The 18,367-nt window shown below is 41.7% G+C and overlaps 1 protein-coding gene across 1 annotated transcript in view; it reads left to right on the top strand.

Moving 5' to 3' along the window:
• The window catches only part of pald1a (phosphatase domain containing paladin 1a), a 66,255-nt gene that overhangs the window by 39,244 nt on the left and 8,644 nt on the right, over positions 1 to 18,367 (top strand). Inside the window, exon 19 of the mRNA XM_069665032.1 lies at positions 9,859 to 10,014. Coding sequence (XP_069521133.1) covers positions 9,859 to 10,014 — 156 coding nt within the window. The remainder of the gene's footprint in view (positions 1 to 9,858; positions 10,015 to 18,367) is intronic.

Below are 18,367 nucleotides of genomic sequence, written 5' to 3'. Positions count from 1 at the left end.
GAGCCATGTGTAGGCTGCCTGTCCACTCCAGACAGGTCGGGGTTTGGATTAGGATTTGGGTGGGAGGTGTTCTTGCAGAAAGGATGAATGGCTGCTTGTGCAAACCTGGGTGGGACGGGCCAATATGGATTGGCCTTTTTACCTCAGCAACCCCATCAGCTGGTAATTGGCACCATATGTCAAGCAGACGGACTTGTGCGTATTATGCACGTCTCAGTTCAGCCCACATGAGCCCCCATTAAAGGTCGACCTTCAACACATGTCTGCCACCATTCGGGGGTTAAACTCTGGTGCTTTCCCGAGAAGCGATGCTTTATACAGTGTAGATTCAGAACGAACAGATCAATATCTATGGCACTAACTGAATGAATGGTATAATTCATTATGGATTAAAGAAAGTGTTTATAGATTTAAAGAATGCATTTGACACCACTGATAAAAAATTTTCCCATTAAAGTGGAGAGGTAAAGTATCTAAAGATTTGTTCTATTATTGGTTGAGTAGCTATTTAAGAAACAGGCAACAAATTGTAGGGATAGGTTTACATAAATCAACATGCACGGTTATTAATCGTGGAGTTCCTCAGGGGTCAATATTAGACCCAATATTGTTTATTCTTAAATGATTAATTCAGGATGTCAAAATATTGAAACTCTTTTAGTTTCTAATCCAAATTTATTGTACTTACAGGTTCAAAATATATATATCACTTAATCAATCAATAATGTTTTGTAAGAAATTCCAAACGTTGAAGTTTATGTCGAGATACATTTGCAAATCTGTGCCACTCAACATTTTCTGTTTTGGTGATGTTCACTGAATAATAACTAGATCCTCTTGAAACTCCTTTCATGGACATCTTATGTTCTATACACGTAAAAGTTGTCTTTTCCTGCTACAAAATAACCATGTATTTATCTTAATCATTGTCCTTGCAGCCCTGAAACCTTGTTAACATTGTTAGAAAGTAAAGAGGAAACTCAAGTAAACTGTAGCAAAAACACGAAACAGATTTCCAAACCTTATTAACATACAAATTGTGTTTTTAAAATCATGGCTCTTGAGGTGTTTTTGTAGCGAGAAACAGAAATCCCAGCCTTGAGAAAGAAAACAAAGTAATTTAACGTTTTCACACCAGTTGGCGTTTTCATTGTCTTTTTTTATCTTCTAATTCACCTGACTGAGCAACCAATCACAGAGCTTAGTACCTCTGCCTCTTGTTCAACATGCTCAGGTGGCTGAATGGCTTCCAGTAAGAGTAGATTAGTGCCAGCGGAGGCAATGGACCGACCCAACAACTATCTACAGAATATGATGGTGTGTTCAGGGCCGTAAAAATGGGCTCTCGCAGCATGACATAACAGCTGATGTAGGTGTTCCAGACAAATATAAAGGGACTTCTTGACTCAGGTAAATCTTGATTTGTCTGCTGGGTTTTCTCCGCCTTGCAGGTGTGAGAGATAAAATATGACGGATTGGCTGCGTGATGTGACTGCTGTCGATGCTTTTAACACAAATGGAAAACAAAGCTTGTGAGAGATTTACTGTTAGTGATGGGCGGAAAGTGCGCCGGAAACATCCTGTTGAGCAAAAATCACTTACGATGACTGATATCCCAGTTTTAGATCAAGGTCTTGTGTTTGCTCAACATGTGGGACCCTTTTTATGCCAAACGTCACGATACACAGTAACCCTGTTTACACAAGATGCAGGCACGAGACAGGCAGTGTGTCTCATAAGTGCGAGGTGTTTATCTTTAATATACCTACACCTGCAGGCTGCAGGCTGTGACGCTTTTCCGGGGATTATTGTGATCTCTTGTTTGAACCTTAGTCTTTGAATTTTAAAGGCTGAGTCTACAGCGTGCCTGCCGCTTGCCTGGGGTTGCGTTAAATCACGCACAAACAGACATTGAGGGCATTTATTCTGTTTCCCTGTACATTCCCTGTACTTTGATTTCCTGAACTACTTTTACTGTCAAAAATGATCATGTTTACAGGCAGGAAAGAATAAAGTATAAACTGAATCTCACAGAAATATTATGCTTTTGTAAAATGCAAGGATTATTTTTGTGAACCGTCACGAGTCCCTTTCACTCAATCAAATTGGAAACATGTAAAAACTTCTCTGTCAGTATCTATAAGGCGTATTATCCCAAACGTTGACGGCATGATGTTTGTGTCCTTCTGTAGCCATTGGAAGCATTTAAGCTCCTCAGCAGCCACTTTTCCAATGGAGTTGTTTTGCTGAATCGTTTGTGTCTTGCAGCCTATTGAATAAAAGTTTGCAGCTCAGATGTGGTCGAAGATGCTTTGTGGCAGGCTTGACTCACTTTACCAACTGTTCAACCCCATGCTGCTTGTAAATTGTATTTGCAAACTATTGTATATTAGCAACAGAAAAACAATCTCCAGTCCTGCGTATGTCTCCTTTTCCCCGCACTGACTGAGGGACATGAAAAACTAGTTTCACTTGTCTGTGTTTTAAGCCTGAGTCAGTTCGATTAATTGTTTAACATAAATGTTAAGTGAACTGTTAATAATGTAGGAGGCATTTAAAATAATAATTTGGACACTTTATGAAAGAGACTTAACCCTATTGGTTGTTTGACCGAGAGTATGATACATTTATTGTCCTGTATGCTAAATATGAAGCTAGGACTACAAGGCAATTAGCTTAGCTTTGATAGCATAAACATTTTGGTTTGCTTGGTTGTGTCTAATGGTAACAACATTTAACTTCAAGTACCTTGAAAGATCGCATATTAACATGTTTCATCTCATTCATCAGAATGATTTATTAAAAAACAGTGCAGACTCCAGTACTCGCTGAACTTACAGGAGATTAGCTTAGCTTCGCAGAGAGACCAGAAGCTTGGGGAAACAGCTAGCTTGGTTGTGTCTAATGGTAACAAAATAAGAATGAGTATTTAGTATCTTGAAAGGACATACATGAACATATTTAACCTCATTCATTAAAAATATATTAAAAAAACAGTGGACTACAGTAGTTGCTAAACTAGAAGGTAATTAGCTTAGTTTAGCTTCACAGAAAGACTAGCAGAAGGGGGAAACGGCTAGCTAGGTTCTGTCTAATGGTGAATAAATTTAACGTGAAGTATAAAGATCACAAATAAACATTTATAAAGAAAAAACCTGAAGACACCAGTAGTCACTGAAATTAAAGGTGATTAGCTTAACTTAGCACAAAGACTAGCAGCAAAATGAAACAGCTAGCTTGGTTGTGTCTAATGGTAACAAAATTAAACTTTCCGTACGTCGAAAGACCACAAACCAACATGTTTCATCTAATTCATCAAATCCATAAAAATATATTTTAAATAAACAATTCAGACTTCAGTTGTCGCTGAACCACAAGGCGATTAGCTCAGCTTAGCAGAAAGATTAGCAGTACGGGGAAAGCTAGCTTGGCTAGCCTGTCTAATGGTAACAAAATTGAACTTCAAGTATCTTGAAAGATTACAAATCCAATGTGTCATCTAATTCATCAAATCCATAATAAATATATAAAAAACCAGTGGAGACTCCAGTAGTTGCTGAACTTGAAGGCAATTAGCTTAGCATAGCATAAAGACTAGTAGCTTGGGTAAACAGCAAGCTAGGTTCTGTTAAATGGTAATTTTAGAGCTTTAAAGTTTTCGGACCGCATATTTCTGTTACGTCGGAAAGATCCGCGCTGGATGGTTGCCCTATTTTAAGTCTAAGCTAGGCTAAGCTAATTACGTCTGCAATGGCTCCAGCTTCATGTTAAACTGAAAGTTATACAGCTGAATCATTCTTCTCATATAACTCTCTGTAAAACTCCGTCAGTCCTTCTAAAAATGTCTTACTATTATTTTATCAACACCCCTCAGAAGTGTGTGCATTCCTGTCCAAAAATAAGCCCAATAACCCGGTTAATCCTTTCTACTCTGTGGCGCATGTGATGAGGAGGCGTCTGTAGGGTTTTTCCCTAACAGGTGTTTTTGCAGTGATAGCATACTTTCCTCTACCTCCAGTTTTTCTTATCCAATTCTCTCCCGTTCCCACCGTCCTCGCTTGGATTTCTGCTCGGCACACGCAGCATTCCTGCGCTCTCTTGATAATGGTATGTGGTCTGTTTGGCCAGCCTCCCATCATCCTCTGATCCAACCAGGGCCGAGGAGCTTCGTCATCACACCTCGGCGGAAGGATGAGTTATGGCTTTCATCTTTGATAGTTGATGAAGCCTGATCGGTCACCTCCTTTGTTCTAAGAGGCCAAAATATGAGATGTTTCCGCTCTTTTGTTCCCACAGTGTTTTATAGATTAAGATATTGTTCCATCTGTAGAATAAGAACTATTTTTTTCTGAGAAGTAGATGTGAGTATCGGCGCTGAACGGGATTTGTAGCAGCACTTAAAAAATGTAATCCAAGCAAATCCAAAGCCTTCAAGGCTGTCTCTTCGACATGGAATGGAAATACTCCACTCTGTTCCTTCACCACATCTTCCCCAACAATGTTTTCTGAAGGAATTTCTGCACGAGAGGCCGCGCAGCCACACATATGGCTCCGTCTTGTGCAGACAGACAGATGGCAGCCGCAGAACCAGGAGATTGGAGAGGTGTGAATTATGTAATCTTTGCAAGCCGATCTGAGCGTGTGTGTGTGTTTGAGCGTGTGTTACGAGCCAAGTATTTGGCCGTTGCTCGTGCGCAGACAGCTGCCAAGCATTGGCACTGTGGATTTTCAGGCTAAGAGATGAAATGCTGAAAGCCCCCTGGGGTACCAGGGCGCGCAGGGTGATCAGGTTCACCTGCTCTGCCACTGTGGTGAATGTTAACTGGGAGAGATCAGAGGAAGTGACATGTGTGGGCGCTCTGTTTCTTCCTCTGTGTGCCGGGGAGAGTTGATAGACAACAGACAGCAGATCCATTGTTTGACGAGGTGTAGTTTCTCCTCCGCTTGGAAAACTAAGATCCAACCAAGGCTGCTTGGGAAGGGACAGGAAGCCCCGCTCGTTCCCCCTCGCTCTCCCTCTCTTGCGTCATTCAGCTCTGGAATGATCGTATTATGGTGCGCTGTGCACATTTCAAATTACCCTGAGTACCAGCCCACCTACTTTGTAAACTTTCCTCTTCTCCACGCAGCCCCCGCAAAGTCTCTACTTCCCCGATATGCAGCAAACCGAGCGGATGTCAGAGTCCACCGGCGCTCAGAAGCCTCATTAGGACGCAGGCAACAATCTGCTGCGAGAACTGCTGACACTTCATCAAGCGGCACTACGCCTCTGGGTTTCTCTTAACCCCAGTTGACATGTTATCCAATCCAGCACACACCTTACACGCCGACACACAGCTGGAGGGCAGACTGTTTTTGCTCGATGAAAGCCTGGAAGCGCTCGAGGCTGTGAGCAATCAGAAAGAAGGAGAATAAGAGGAAAACACACTTGACACACTGCTGACACACTGATGAAAGTCTGTCTGCGTTTGCCTCAATGCTCCCACAGCCTATAATTAAAGAGCAACCTAATTACCCACCTTACAATGTAAAGACAGGCAAGTAAAAGTGCTGCTGCGGAGTTCTGTTTTGTTAGGAGGCATTGGATCTACTTTTTTATGTGGACTCACATTTAATAGGATTTTTAAACAGTCTTGATTCGACGATTTGCTTCCTGTCGGAGCTTTAGAGAGCAAGTTACTCCCGTGAGAGTTTACTTGAGAAACAATCAGGGTATAACTTTGCATAATTAAACTGTTCTAATGTTTCTGACCAAATTTCAGGTCATGAAGATTTAAATAATTAGTCATTACTAAGGGAATAAGCATGTAGCGATGGTGTGTTTTGGTGAAACAGTGGAGTGGAGCACTTTGGGTAAACAACTGTGAATACTAAAAATGCATGATTGTTTACCAGCTGAACTCCTTCCAAATGTCAGTACTGGTATCTGCAAGCGGGAACCTTCAGCAGATAACAGGGGGAGGAGATGAAATATACGTATTCATGTACACATACACACAATGTAAAACAACTTAATACCACAGAATACAACCATGTACTAAGGAATATTGCGTTTCATATTTTATTGTAATTGAAACTTTTTTTTTTTATTAACAATAAAGTGACAATTTAGAGTAGCCGATTTACCTATGCTGCATGTCTTTGGATGTGTGGGAGAAAACCGGAGCATCCCGGGGGAGAACCCAGGAAGGCGTGGGGAGAACATACAAACTCCACACTGAAAGTTACCCGCTGCTCGGCAGGTTCTTCCTGTGAGGTCGCAGTGCTAACCACTGCAACCGCCACGCCCCCTTAATGAAATAAACCCTTTTCACAGCAGACACCTTGACTTGAAACAACAGCAAGTCAACATGTCTGCTGTGAGAAAGGTCTATTGGTTGGTGATTTTGGGGGGGTAGGGGTTAGGAAAGGAGGGGAGAGAGGAGAAGGGAGGAGGGTGGGAGAAGGGAGGAAATGAGAGGGGAAGATGTTACTGCTTCTTCCGCCTCTCCGGCTTCCTCAACCCAAGAAAGTATCTGCTTTGCTTCCACTCAGAGGGCTGCGTTGGCGTTCCCTTCTGAGGCTGCACTCCAGACACTCCGGCCTGCTGATTTTGTCCTGTGCACGCTAAAGTTGTGATTTTTTACAAAAACTCTCATCCTGCTTTCTTTGACACTTGCACGTATGACTTCAAATGTTTGCCCTGGAAAATGTAAACAAAGGCAGCGTGCAGTTAATCACTTCTTCTGACTCCCACCCCTCGCCAGCAGTTTCAGGCATTAAAAATAACTATGTAAAAATAATCAATCTTGTCGCTGATGGTCTGGTTTGCTTTTGAAGGTCGTATCGAGTAATGAGAATTAATTTCAGTCTGTTTCATAACCAGCAAATAACTCCTCACAGGAGCTTTAAATTGAGAGAGAGCGTTTGTCATGTGTACACACCTGTTGTACATGTTTTGTAATATATTGTTTTTTAAATGTACATTCTTATTGTCTATTTTATATCCTATTCCCTGACAAGTCTAATTGTTCTGCACCAAAACACCAAAACAATTCCTTGTATGTGTAGACCTACTTTTCAATAAACCCCGGATCTGATTCTAATGTAAATGTGTTAAGGAGACATATCAAGTGTTTTTCAAGGTGCAGCTCGACTTGGCGGCCTGAAATAGCTCGCAGGCGTCATTGTCATTGTAACTTTTTTCTTTTCTTTTTATTTATATATACATACTAGGGCTGTCAAAGTTAACGCGTTAATAACACGTTAACGCACATTCCCTTTAACGGCACTAATTATTTTGACACGCAATGTAAACCCTCCTGCTGTGTATCTCCGTATGTCCCTGTGGTAAATTGGCATTGATTGTGGCTGTTTATAAAGCTTATGAAAGGTGCAGATGTCATTCGGTAACGATCGATCGTTTACGTCATTAATAACGTCCCTGGTGCACACGCGGCTCACGTGCTGTGAGAACTGAATTGCGAGAGAAAATATTTAACTTTTGTGACTTAAACGGACTGCTGATGAAGACAGTCAACACAACAGACAGAGACAGAAAGAGGGGGCGGGGCCAGAAGCTATGCAGAGAGCAGAGGTGCAGGTGTGTTTGGGGGACTGAAGCAAAGCAAAGTGATCAGATTGAAGTAGTTTGTGACTTAAAACGTGAATTAAGGTGAAGAAGAGAGTACAATTAAACTGTGGAAGGAACAAATAAGCATCTAGAAAGAGGGTAATCCAGACTGAGTAAGTCTACATGTGAAGTGCTTCTCACAGAAATCATTGATATATGCGATGATTGCCATGTTATGCTTTCAGCATTTTTTTTGAGCATGAGGTTATTCTGCAGAATATTCTGGACAGTTTTTGTCATTGTTTTGGAATGTTGCAATAATAATAAACATACATTTGCATAAAGGAAGCATATTTGTCCATTTCCATGTTGACAAGAGGATTAAAAACTATCAAAAATATCTCTTTAAGGTACATTTACAACAGGTAAAAATGTGCGTTTAATTGCGATTACTCACAAGTTAACTATGGACAACCATGCGATTAATCGCGATTAAATATTTGAATCGATTGACAGCCCTAGTTTTTTTATTATCCAACAAATGGATGGACAGACTCCCAAGTACTTAATTTGCCTCTGAGATTAGAAAACAGCGCTCTCCAATGATGGTCAAAATCACAAGATATTGGAAGGTCTTTTAAGACTTAGCTAGCAAATGCCAAGTGAAGTTTATATGTAGCTGAGTTCATGCTTAAGGTCCCGATCAGACAGAGCGCGTTTTGCGGGCTGTAAAATGCGAGGCGCACCGCACTGCCTATTCTGTTGAAGCCAACGGTTTAAGCTTATGTTGTTGTTGTTTTTTTTTACTGTTGTTAAGGCAACCACCGAATCATAGCTGTCATTGACCTAGAAGGCCCGCCTCTACATTCATCCAATTGGACAATGAGAAAAAACGGCAATGGCGTCAGGCGCTTTTCTGCTTTGAGTTAAAGTTTTTTCAACGCGAGGCGCACAGAGCGGGAAAAATGTGTGGCGCTTAGCAACGCAAAAGCAGCGCAAAAAGCGTCCCTCTCATTAAATACAGCTGCAAAAAAATCCAGCAGTGGTCAGTCTGCCAGAGAGGGTAGGCAGAGCTAAGCGGCTGCTTTTCCGTACAGTAATCTACTATGGCTGAACAAACAAAGAAAAGATCGATGACTACAGATACAACTTCAACTGTAAGTGAAAATGCAAAGAAAAAGAAACAAATTCGACGCTCAGATGAAGGCAAACTAGTTAGCAGTAGTAGTCGACAGTCATTCGAATCAGCTTTCTTGGCCAAACGTGTGCACACACACAAGGAACTTGACTCTGTTTTCCTCAATGAACTTCACACAAGACACACAGCAAAGCTAGAACAACACGTTTTCATCAAGGCGATTTCACTACATATGTATATTTAGATTACACAAATGAGATGTAACCTCAAGGGGTTTCACAGTGCGTGCAGCGAACAACATCCTCGCTCTCTCACAAAGTGGTTATCACAAACTCGATTGGTTGGCGGAGGCATACAACTGCGAGGCGGTAATCCCAGTTGTGTATTGTAATAGATAAGTCAAAGCTGTGTATGTATGTGTGTTAGAGGACACAGACCCTCTCTTGCTGGAGATAAACAATATTATGTTGGCACTAAGCGGAACTAATAGCCCAGCGGGCAGGCGGGTTGGGCAGCAGGGCTGAGGGGTATAGGAGCAACACTGTGCAGGAATGAGGATGTTATATAAGCCGGGAACACGTTTGATCTCATTGGTCGTCTACCACACATGGAGTCAACCGCGGGATTAAGCCGAGCTGAATTAGAGTGACTGATGGCTTTATTGCTTCTCATTTAATTATTAGCTTTGTTTGGTTGTTGTGTTGATTCGTTTGTTTGCTCTGTAATTTGCAGGATTAAATACGTTTAAACAGTGTGAGTAAATTTCTGAATTACTGAACTGGTGTAGAAAAGAACTTCTTTGGCTCCGTCCTTGAGCGCCTTCCCTTTTTTCTGCTGCAAAAAGATATAAAATATTTTCTGTTGTTTCGGTTAGATTTAGATCAAACTAATGGTTACCTTGGTGAGCATGTGGGCTCTTTGAATGCTTTAAACTTCAATTTTGTTACGAGATAAAACCAGCTTTTGAACACTGCCTTTATAAAAGCAGATTAAATGTCAAGGAAGGCAGACATCTTTCAAATACAGGGTACATGTAGGAGGTAAGTAGAGACTCTAGACTTCCAGCCTTACATAGAAAACAAGGTACAAATATAAAAGCGTGAATAATAAGCTGCTGTAATTTGTCGTGCCCACTTTAAGAATCGCCTTGTCTGCTTCTTTCCTCCAGATTAAAAGTGGTAAGACGGAGAAGGAGTGTCAGCAGCTGCTGCTGAGGAGCCTGCAGTACCTGGAGCGCTACATTTACCTCATCCTCTTCAACACGTACTTGCATCTAGAGAAGAAGGACTCCTGGCAGCGCTCCTTCACTCTCTGGATGGAACAGGTACGCCACTTCCTCCCAGTCGATTGTAAATTTGATATTTATGGACATATGCGCCATATATACTTGTATTTTTGTGCCACTGATGTAAACAGAAACCGACATTAAACACAGGAAATGAGACTGATAACCTAACAGGCTCACACAGCGAGGAAAATGAATAACGCTGCTTTCATTAAATCACAAAATGAATTGGCTTATGTCGCAATTAGAGCTCCAGCGGATGAAAATGTCACGTAAATGCTGCCGGTAAGCCTGACAAGCTGTTTTGAATAACTCGTTGCATTCAGGCGCTCGAGGAGCGCAGAATAGACCGGCAGGTGACCTTCAAGACTAATTTTGGCGCTTGTCAATTGCTGCTCTACAGGTGTAAAGTTTTGTGCTTTTCCCGTTTCATTAAAATCCTTGCAGGGGAACAAATTTTTAATTACCCACAAGGCTGTGCGTGAAAAAAACAGAAGATAAGGGACTGTTTTTCCTTTTTTTTTGTGCACTGAGTTTCTGCACATCGTGAAGCGACTTCCCAGAGTTTCATTAGAATTTTTCAGCAGGAATTTACAAGCTGGTTCTGGTTCTATTGCGGCCTGCGTCTTCACACACTGAACTTCATCATGTCTGGGCTCTGTGTTTTTGTTGGTACATTAATCGCTCGGCCAGCTGTGGCTCTACAGTAAAGTCGAGAATTTATGTGCATTCCTGACAAATGAGTAGTCTGCGAGTGGTACCCAACACACACACACACACACAGAAACTGCAATTATAACGTATGTTGCAGTATGTTCAAGTCACATGGTAGTAAAACAATAAGTTTGGCAGGCTGACAAAACACGTCAGCTTTGATCAGGTGAAGCCGCAGCGCACAGTTTTAATTATAACAGACAAATAAAAAATTTATATTTATATGCATTTGGTTTTAATTAAAAGGTGTTTGTTGTGTTGTTGTTATCCCAGCTTTAACAGCAATTATTTTTTATGTATAAAATTGCATCAACTTAAAAGTATGTTTTTGTTTTAGCTTCATAAAATGTGTCTAACATGAAACAAACATGCATGAATCATTACCTGGCCTTCAGCCTGAAACTTTGCAGACATTTTTTTATTCCTGCTTGCGAGCAGACGGTCTGCAGACGCGCCGCCAAGATCCTGGAATGTTTAAAATTCATTGAATGAAAATCTCCTCCGTCTTTGTCCTTATCGAGGTGGAATAAACTCAGAGAAAAAACTCCGAATTCCAAAATAGACCGGGAACAATAGCTGTGAAAACAATTGTCACACAAATATGCGCGGTCGATCGGGGCATGCTCTTCCTGTTATGAATAGCAAATATATGCGGTGCATCAGAGTGACTCTAATGGCCCAGAAATGTGATGAGAAAATCCAGGCGTGCTCACAGGGAGCAGGAGCGCTCGGCTCTGCAGCAGGCAACAGAAAACACTTGTTATTATAGGATGTTTGAGTGTTTTATCAACGAGATAGGCTTCCTTTTATCCTTTGGAATGAAACCGTCTTCTTGTAAGCAAAAGGTGACACTTTTTCACAATATTGAGCTGCCTGAAGTTTGAAAAAGTCAATAAAAATGAGCTGTTGGAGCTTCCACTTTATATAAAGACTAAAATTAGGTAAATATCTCTGCAAGTTGTGCAAATTACTGCATCAATTTTTATAAAGAATATTGCTTATTTACACGTGTAGCAATTGCTGTCCAACATGAAGGACGTGGTAGAGTCGGTTGTCACTCAATCCAAAGGTTGGCGGTTCGATCCCCAGCTCCTGCAGTCTACATGTCGAAGAGTCCTTGGGCAAGACTCTGAACCCTTGCTCCTGAAGGCTTAGCCATCGGTGTGTGACTTGAATGCTTCTCCATATCCTGGCAGGCAGATTGGCACTTTGCATCTTCCTACTTGCTGGCCTTCCTGCATGCACATTCAAACCTCTGCAGATGCTCCACAACGCAGCAGCAACCGATCCGAAACAGCACACGTCCTCTCCGCTGTTCATATCCCTTCACTGGCTCCTAGTCGCCGCTCGCATCAAATTCAAAACCCTGTTGCTCGCTCACGAAACAGCGACAAAAGCGGCTCCTGTCTACCTGAACGCCCTCATCCAGGTCTACACTCCCTCTTGCCAATGAAAGGCGCCTGGTACTCCATCACAGCAGTCACTTACTAGACTCTTCTCCTCTGTAGTCTAACTCCATTCGGTCCGCAGAGTCTCTTTCACTTTTAAGAAGAAGCTACAGACCAAGCTCTTTCATGAACACCTCTGACGTTAATGGTATTGATGCTATTGATGATGATGACATCGAGGATGTCGATTAGGATATTCATGACGCTGATGATCTTGTCTTTCAGCACCAGTGTCCGATCGCACTTGCTGTTGCTGTTTGTTGGCACTTACTCATATTGTTCCCTCCTGTCTTGATCGTTGCTTGTGTTGTATGTACGTCACTTTGAAGACTAGAAAGGGCAATTAAGTGCAGTCCATTCATTTCATTACCTTATAATCTCTCTCTTTTGTTTTTGTCTCCACCAACTCTTAAAGGAAGTATTTTGCTCTTGAGCTGCTGCTCTATTTTATTCACCAGCTTGTTGCTTGCTGTGTCTGAAAATCATTTGGCACAGAGCACAAGTAGTTTATACTCAGGTTGTGAGATTTAGTTTTCACTGAAAACATTTACCTGCTGTGGCAAAAGCCCCACTGTGAAAGCGTTGAGAGTTAATCAAGCGAGAAAGTTGCGAGCTGCACAGCTTAAGCACATCATTATGGCTCGATAAAGCCGAGGAGGCCACGAGTGTTGATGCAAACTTTATACAACTCCACTCCAGACTGTTTCTCTTTGAACAAACTATTATGTCTACTTTTCTAAACCTTCGAACGCTATTAGGAACTTTAAAGCCACGTTCAGCTGCCACATGAAAAGCAGATCTGAAAAGTTATTCAGTGAATGCACATTAAAGATTTCAAGTGCTGAAGTTTGAGTTAAAGAGTTCCAATACATTTCTGTACAGGAAGAATTCTAAAGCTTCTTGTTTGGATAAGTTCCTCTTTTGTACAGTTTGTACAGTCAATGTTAGCTTCCTTAATGTCACCAATTCAGACTTTAGTCTTACCTTTCCTATGTGAAAGACTTTTTGTGTTAGCAACAAGGTCAATCCACTTTGAAAACTTTAAAATTCGACGTCTGTTTTCTTGTAATTCTTCTCGATCTCCTGGAACTAAAGCAGCTGGATGACAAAAAATGAGCCAGCGTGTCCTTAAACGTCCCGGTTTCACTCTGCTTTCTCCTCCCTTAACAGGGACAGGGGAAGGTCAGTAGGGAAAGAGGTAATCTCTATTTACAGGTAAATTTGGTTGTTCCAACAACACAAGACAAGTAGCACGAAGGCAAATACAAATAGAAATAGGAATAGATCAAAATAAAGTAAGAGGTATAAACAACTGGTATACAAAAGTCACATGGTATGGGATAAAGTGGTATATAACATGTAGACATGTAGAATCAGTAGGCAGGGATGTGGATTTCTGGGAAGGCAAGTGCTTGTAGTCCGAGCAGCAGGCGCAGGAAAAACAATCCGTGAGGAGAGCAAAAGCAGGCGGAACGCGCCGTAATGACATCCCGGCTCCCATCAGCGACTATCTGAGGATGATTTAGCTTCTTATTCATCTCTATAAACAGACATCTGCATGCTAACAGCTAACAATCTGTTCTAGATCTAAAATTCAAGTTGAGATAAATTCCCTTGACGCTGTGTCACGAAAGCCGTTCAGCGTTTAGAATTCCCGACTTCCTCGAATGCATCAGAAATGATCGATCTGACCTTTGTTCAACAAACGAACATTTTAAAAGTAGTTTTCTTCTCCTCTTGAGGACAGACCTGACAAAGCTTCATTTGACTTTTTACTAATCTGCATCATGATGTTGAAATTTCTGCAAACCTGTTAATTAAAGTCAATCAGAAGAAAAACGGTGTAACAATGCAGCACACGTAAAAGGAAGTCTTGACTGGATGTCTTTTATCGCTAAGTGCTGGCTACACGCCCGACATATTCTACTTATCCCCAGAGGCTATATTGTCATCAGACTATAGCAGATGGGATCCGAGATTGGCAAAGAGGTAACCAGACCCTTGTATATCAAAGCCATCCATCAACTGCACAGAGAGCATCATTCAGATGACACTACAATATATCAAATCAGTCGACAAGGAGCCGAGCATTCACAAGAGCATTAGACTACACCTGCATCATAGCGCTGTGGGACTCGCCGCTTTTCTCTACCACTCAGAGTCTTTCTAGTGTCAGGAGAGTTTTCATGCTCCAGTCTCTTCTTCTTTAAACACCCTACAAATGTAAAGCTACCCCCAACACAGGTCCAAATGAAAAGCCAACTTATAAATGAAAGGCGGCTAGACTTAAAATAAAATAAAAAACCAGAGAAGTGATTGGGAAAGTTGAATTCACAGTCTGCTACTCTTCTGACTGAAGGAAACCTGCTGGGTGAGCTCAGTCACTGCAGGATGAAACTCCTGTGAAAATCTCATTAAAATCACATTATTCTCCTAATTATCGTCAGAACTGTCTTTGGCTGCTACAAGAATTACATCCTTGGCTCTCAGACAGACGCACTGTGTCTTAATTAGTGAGCTCTTAGGTGTGCGGTTGACAACATTAATTATGTCTGCCAGATGCTCTGTGATAAACTGATATATCCATTCAGGTTTTAATCAACATTTCATGGTACAGTAATACATCCCTGTAGCTTTTATATCTGCAAGGCAAAAAATAACTATTACATCTATATAATCAGTAAAACCTGCACTTTTATTGCTAGCTCAATCTGCTGTTGGCTAGCACCGGCTTGTTTTTAGCTAGCTTAAAAGTAGCTAGGTAGTTTTCCAAGTGAGTGACTAATATATTAACTAGGATTACACAAAAACAAATGAAAGACTGTAACATGTAGGACTCTGAATGGAAGTTAAAGGTTGAAGTTACTTTAGCCTAACTGTCTGCTCAGAGGAAACACATAGCTACTACCTAGACTCTCTGTAAAACCTTTTACTGTTAGCTGAATCTACTGTTAGCTAGCAACTGCTTGTTTTTAGCTAGCTAAAAAGTAGCTAGCTAGTTTTCCAAGACAATGACGGATATATTAACTAGGATTACATAAAAATAAATGTAAGACTGTAATATATGTTTCACTCAATGGAAGTTAAAGTTTGAAGTTACTTTTGCCTAACTGTCTGCTCAGAGGAAACACGTAGCTACTACCTAGCGTGTAGCTGCTGTTAGCTGTATGGGTTGCCTTCCCCCAGAGCAGGGTTTACAAGCTTTTCACCGGTATGTGTAGTTGTCTGGCAGATAAAGATAGCAAAGGGCAAAATGTCGGTTGGAAAATATGCCAAATAAATAAATACTAAATTAATAATTGTGTATTTAATATTTAGATGTGTTGCTAAGATTAAATATAAACTTATATTATACAACAGCCTGGTTTTGCCTCGACTGGTGGACAGGCAAACCTGGCAACTTTCTACATGGTCTGTGAAACTGTCATCCGGGAATTTGGGGAAATCTACTTGGCAAAGCTGTCAAAAGATTGCCAGCACAATTCCCGTGTCGAGCGTGCCTGCAAGGCGTGGATTCTCATTCCAGAACCGGATCAAAAAAACAGCCCAGAGAAGCCGCCTCTCTGAGGGAAAAGTGACAAGGTCGATGAGACCTGCAAGTTATCCCAGTGGGTTGGATGGATTCAACTTTGCAGCGGAGCACTGCTGTTCAATGACGACATACATTTAGGATAATGTCTAATAATTTAATTCATGTCGAATTAATGAGGCAAATATGGCTATTCAAAGCATATGTCCGATAGTTGTTCTATATGGCCAGTATTCGGTAATATAAAAGGCCGTCAAAAAGAAAGTCTGGCCTAAACTCTGCCCTAGAGTTACCTTTATATTCAGTCATTCTAACACCTGGACCTTTCCAAAATTGAAGGAAGATGTTGATCACCTTCAGGCAGAACTCTGGGAAAACAGCAGCTTAATCCTTCAGCCTATCCACCATGTTAGGGCGCTAATTGATGATGACAGTCTCCATGGTCTGCTGGCTCCCTAAAGGAGAAACTCCCAGAAACTTCGGTGTGATATTCGACTTCGACTTTAAACTAAACTTCCATGTTTCAAAAGTTTTCCAAACCTGTTTTAATTAAATGCTGCTAAAATCACTGATCTGTGTGTTGACTCTGAAAACGCTGCAGCTCTGCTGCAGTTTTGAAAGCTTTAACCACAACATATAAGAAATCCCTGTGTGGTTTAGCACTTTTTTTATATCCCCGACCTTCTCTTCTGAACAAATACACTGCCTAAGATCAAACAACCTTTTATTCACTCCAGAGTCCGGGCTAAAAGTAAAAGGTGCATTTGCTGTTCGAGCCCTGTGTCAGGGTATTGATTTGTGCCCCATTTTAAACACACTCGTATAAAGCTCTTTACTTTTAAATCTAGCCTCACTTCTTTTCTCTGTGTTTTGTTTATTGTTTGTTTTTTAAACTCACATCTGAAATGACGCCTAGGATGGTGGCATTGCTGACTGACAGTTCGTCTCTTCTAATGTTTCTCTTTGTGCGTCCTCTGAAGCCTGCTCTGTAATTATCAGCAGCAGCGATGTTTTGTTCGGATTGAATGGAAATGAACTTCAACATATCACAGCACTAAACACTTTTTGATTGACAGGAGATCTTCAGCATAAACACAGCAGAACAAACGACACGGCACTGTTGAACCAAACGCTTAATTAAAATGAATAGATTTAATCATCCCTGAGTTTAACTGCTCCTGCAAAAGTTAGAAATGGTCAGACTCTGCCAGGTGAGACGGTTCCTATGGCAACCATTCCCCTTGGCATTAGGTTTAGGATTAGGTGTTATCTTCTGAATGATTTCTGAGCCCGTAGGAGACTAACACAAAGGACAGGAAAGATGTCAGCGGCTGCTGGGACGGGCCACACGTCGACGCACGTACATCCAAATATCTTGTTTGGTTGAGTTTGTAAGATGCTGATTTTGCTGCTCAATCGGTCCTCGTGGATTATGTGATTGGCTGTCACATGTCTGGATTATATCAAGGTGAGAATGTGGGATATGAAACACAAAAATCATCACAAGAATGAAAGCTGCGCCTGGTTCCTCCTGCCCTACCAACAGACAAGAAAGCTTCACTTCAATCTGATCCGCCCTCAGACTCTAAGCCCGGAAACAGTGCCTCTCCAAAGTGTGCAATGTGGCATTACATTGCCTTCACCGAGTTACAGAAAAGACAACGACTCCATGTTTGTTGCACCTTTCAAAATAAAGTTGCAAAGTCCACATAGAAAGAATTAAACCATTAAAACGCTTTATAGGACATCAGGAGTAAAGCTATGTAATAATCAAACACATACAAACACACGTGATACATTTTGCCCACACCATCAGCAGTATAGTGATGCGTTAAGTGGCCCAGTTGCAGCAAAAACTGGCATCAACCCAACCAATCCGACAGAACCAACCCGAAGGCACAATCATTAGCCTATCACCAGTGACCGTGGCACGATCATTAATGACAAACTGTGAAGAACCCCGAGGCGGCGGTCGGGGGTCACCGCCATCCCCGGCCGTGCATTTGAAGCCTCGGTTACACAACCGGGCAGATCTGAGCGGCACAGGCCGTCCCGCGCCCCACGCTGGCTGGTATGCATGTGTCTGTGCATGGACTAATTTGATCTGCGCAGCGGCTAAAAGCAGGAGCACAGTGTTCCCAGTCGTTTGTGCCAGCTGATAAAGAGTCTCTGACCTATTTGGTCGTGTTTATTTCTGTTTAGTCGGATTGTTTGAACACAGAAGGACGCGTTTCACTGCTGGATAAAAGACGCTAATTGCAGCGCAACAATGCAGCAGTTATGTACATTTTTGAAGCAATATAAATGGCGCTCATGGCTCATGTTTAGTCGGATTGTTTATACACCGAGGCGTATGTTTTATGGTGTTTCACTGCAGGATAAAAGACGCCATCACCCATCAGAAGTCAGCTGTAAGTTTTCAAAGCAGTATAAACTGCTTGTGTCTGAAGTAAAGTTGTTTATTGCCTCTTTATGTACACGCTGGACAAATATTGTCCCCAGCGTCATTAGCCCATGTTGCCCGGCGGCCATGCAGCGAGATCAGAGCAGAAACATCAGAGGAGTTATTGGAATTGAAATCCATGTTTGCTAATCCAAAACACGGCCCTTCACACAATGGCAGGACTTGTGTACAGTGCATACCAGGGATGCCTGCAGGAGAGGTACCCTATCACTCCAGCTGTTTTGATGTGTGGCACAG

Source organism: Semicossyphus pulcher, unplaced genomic scaffold (genome assembly GCF_022749685.1).
Source record: "Semicossyphus pulcher isolate SPU_LCO1_2020_fin unplaced genomic scaffold, fSemPul1.0.p SCAF_16, whole genome shotgun sequence".
In the NCBI taxonomy this organism is placed as follows: domain Eukaryota; kingdom Metazoa; phylum Chordata; class Actinopteri; order Labriformes; family Labridae; genus Semicossyphus; species Semicossyphus pulcher.
This window is presented reverse-complemented; position numbering and strand designations above follow the sequence as displayed.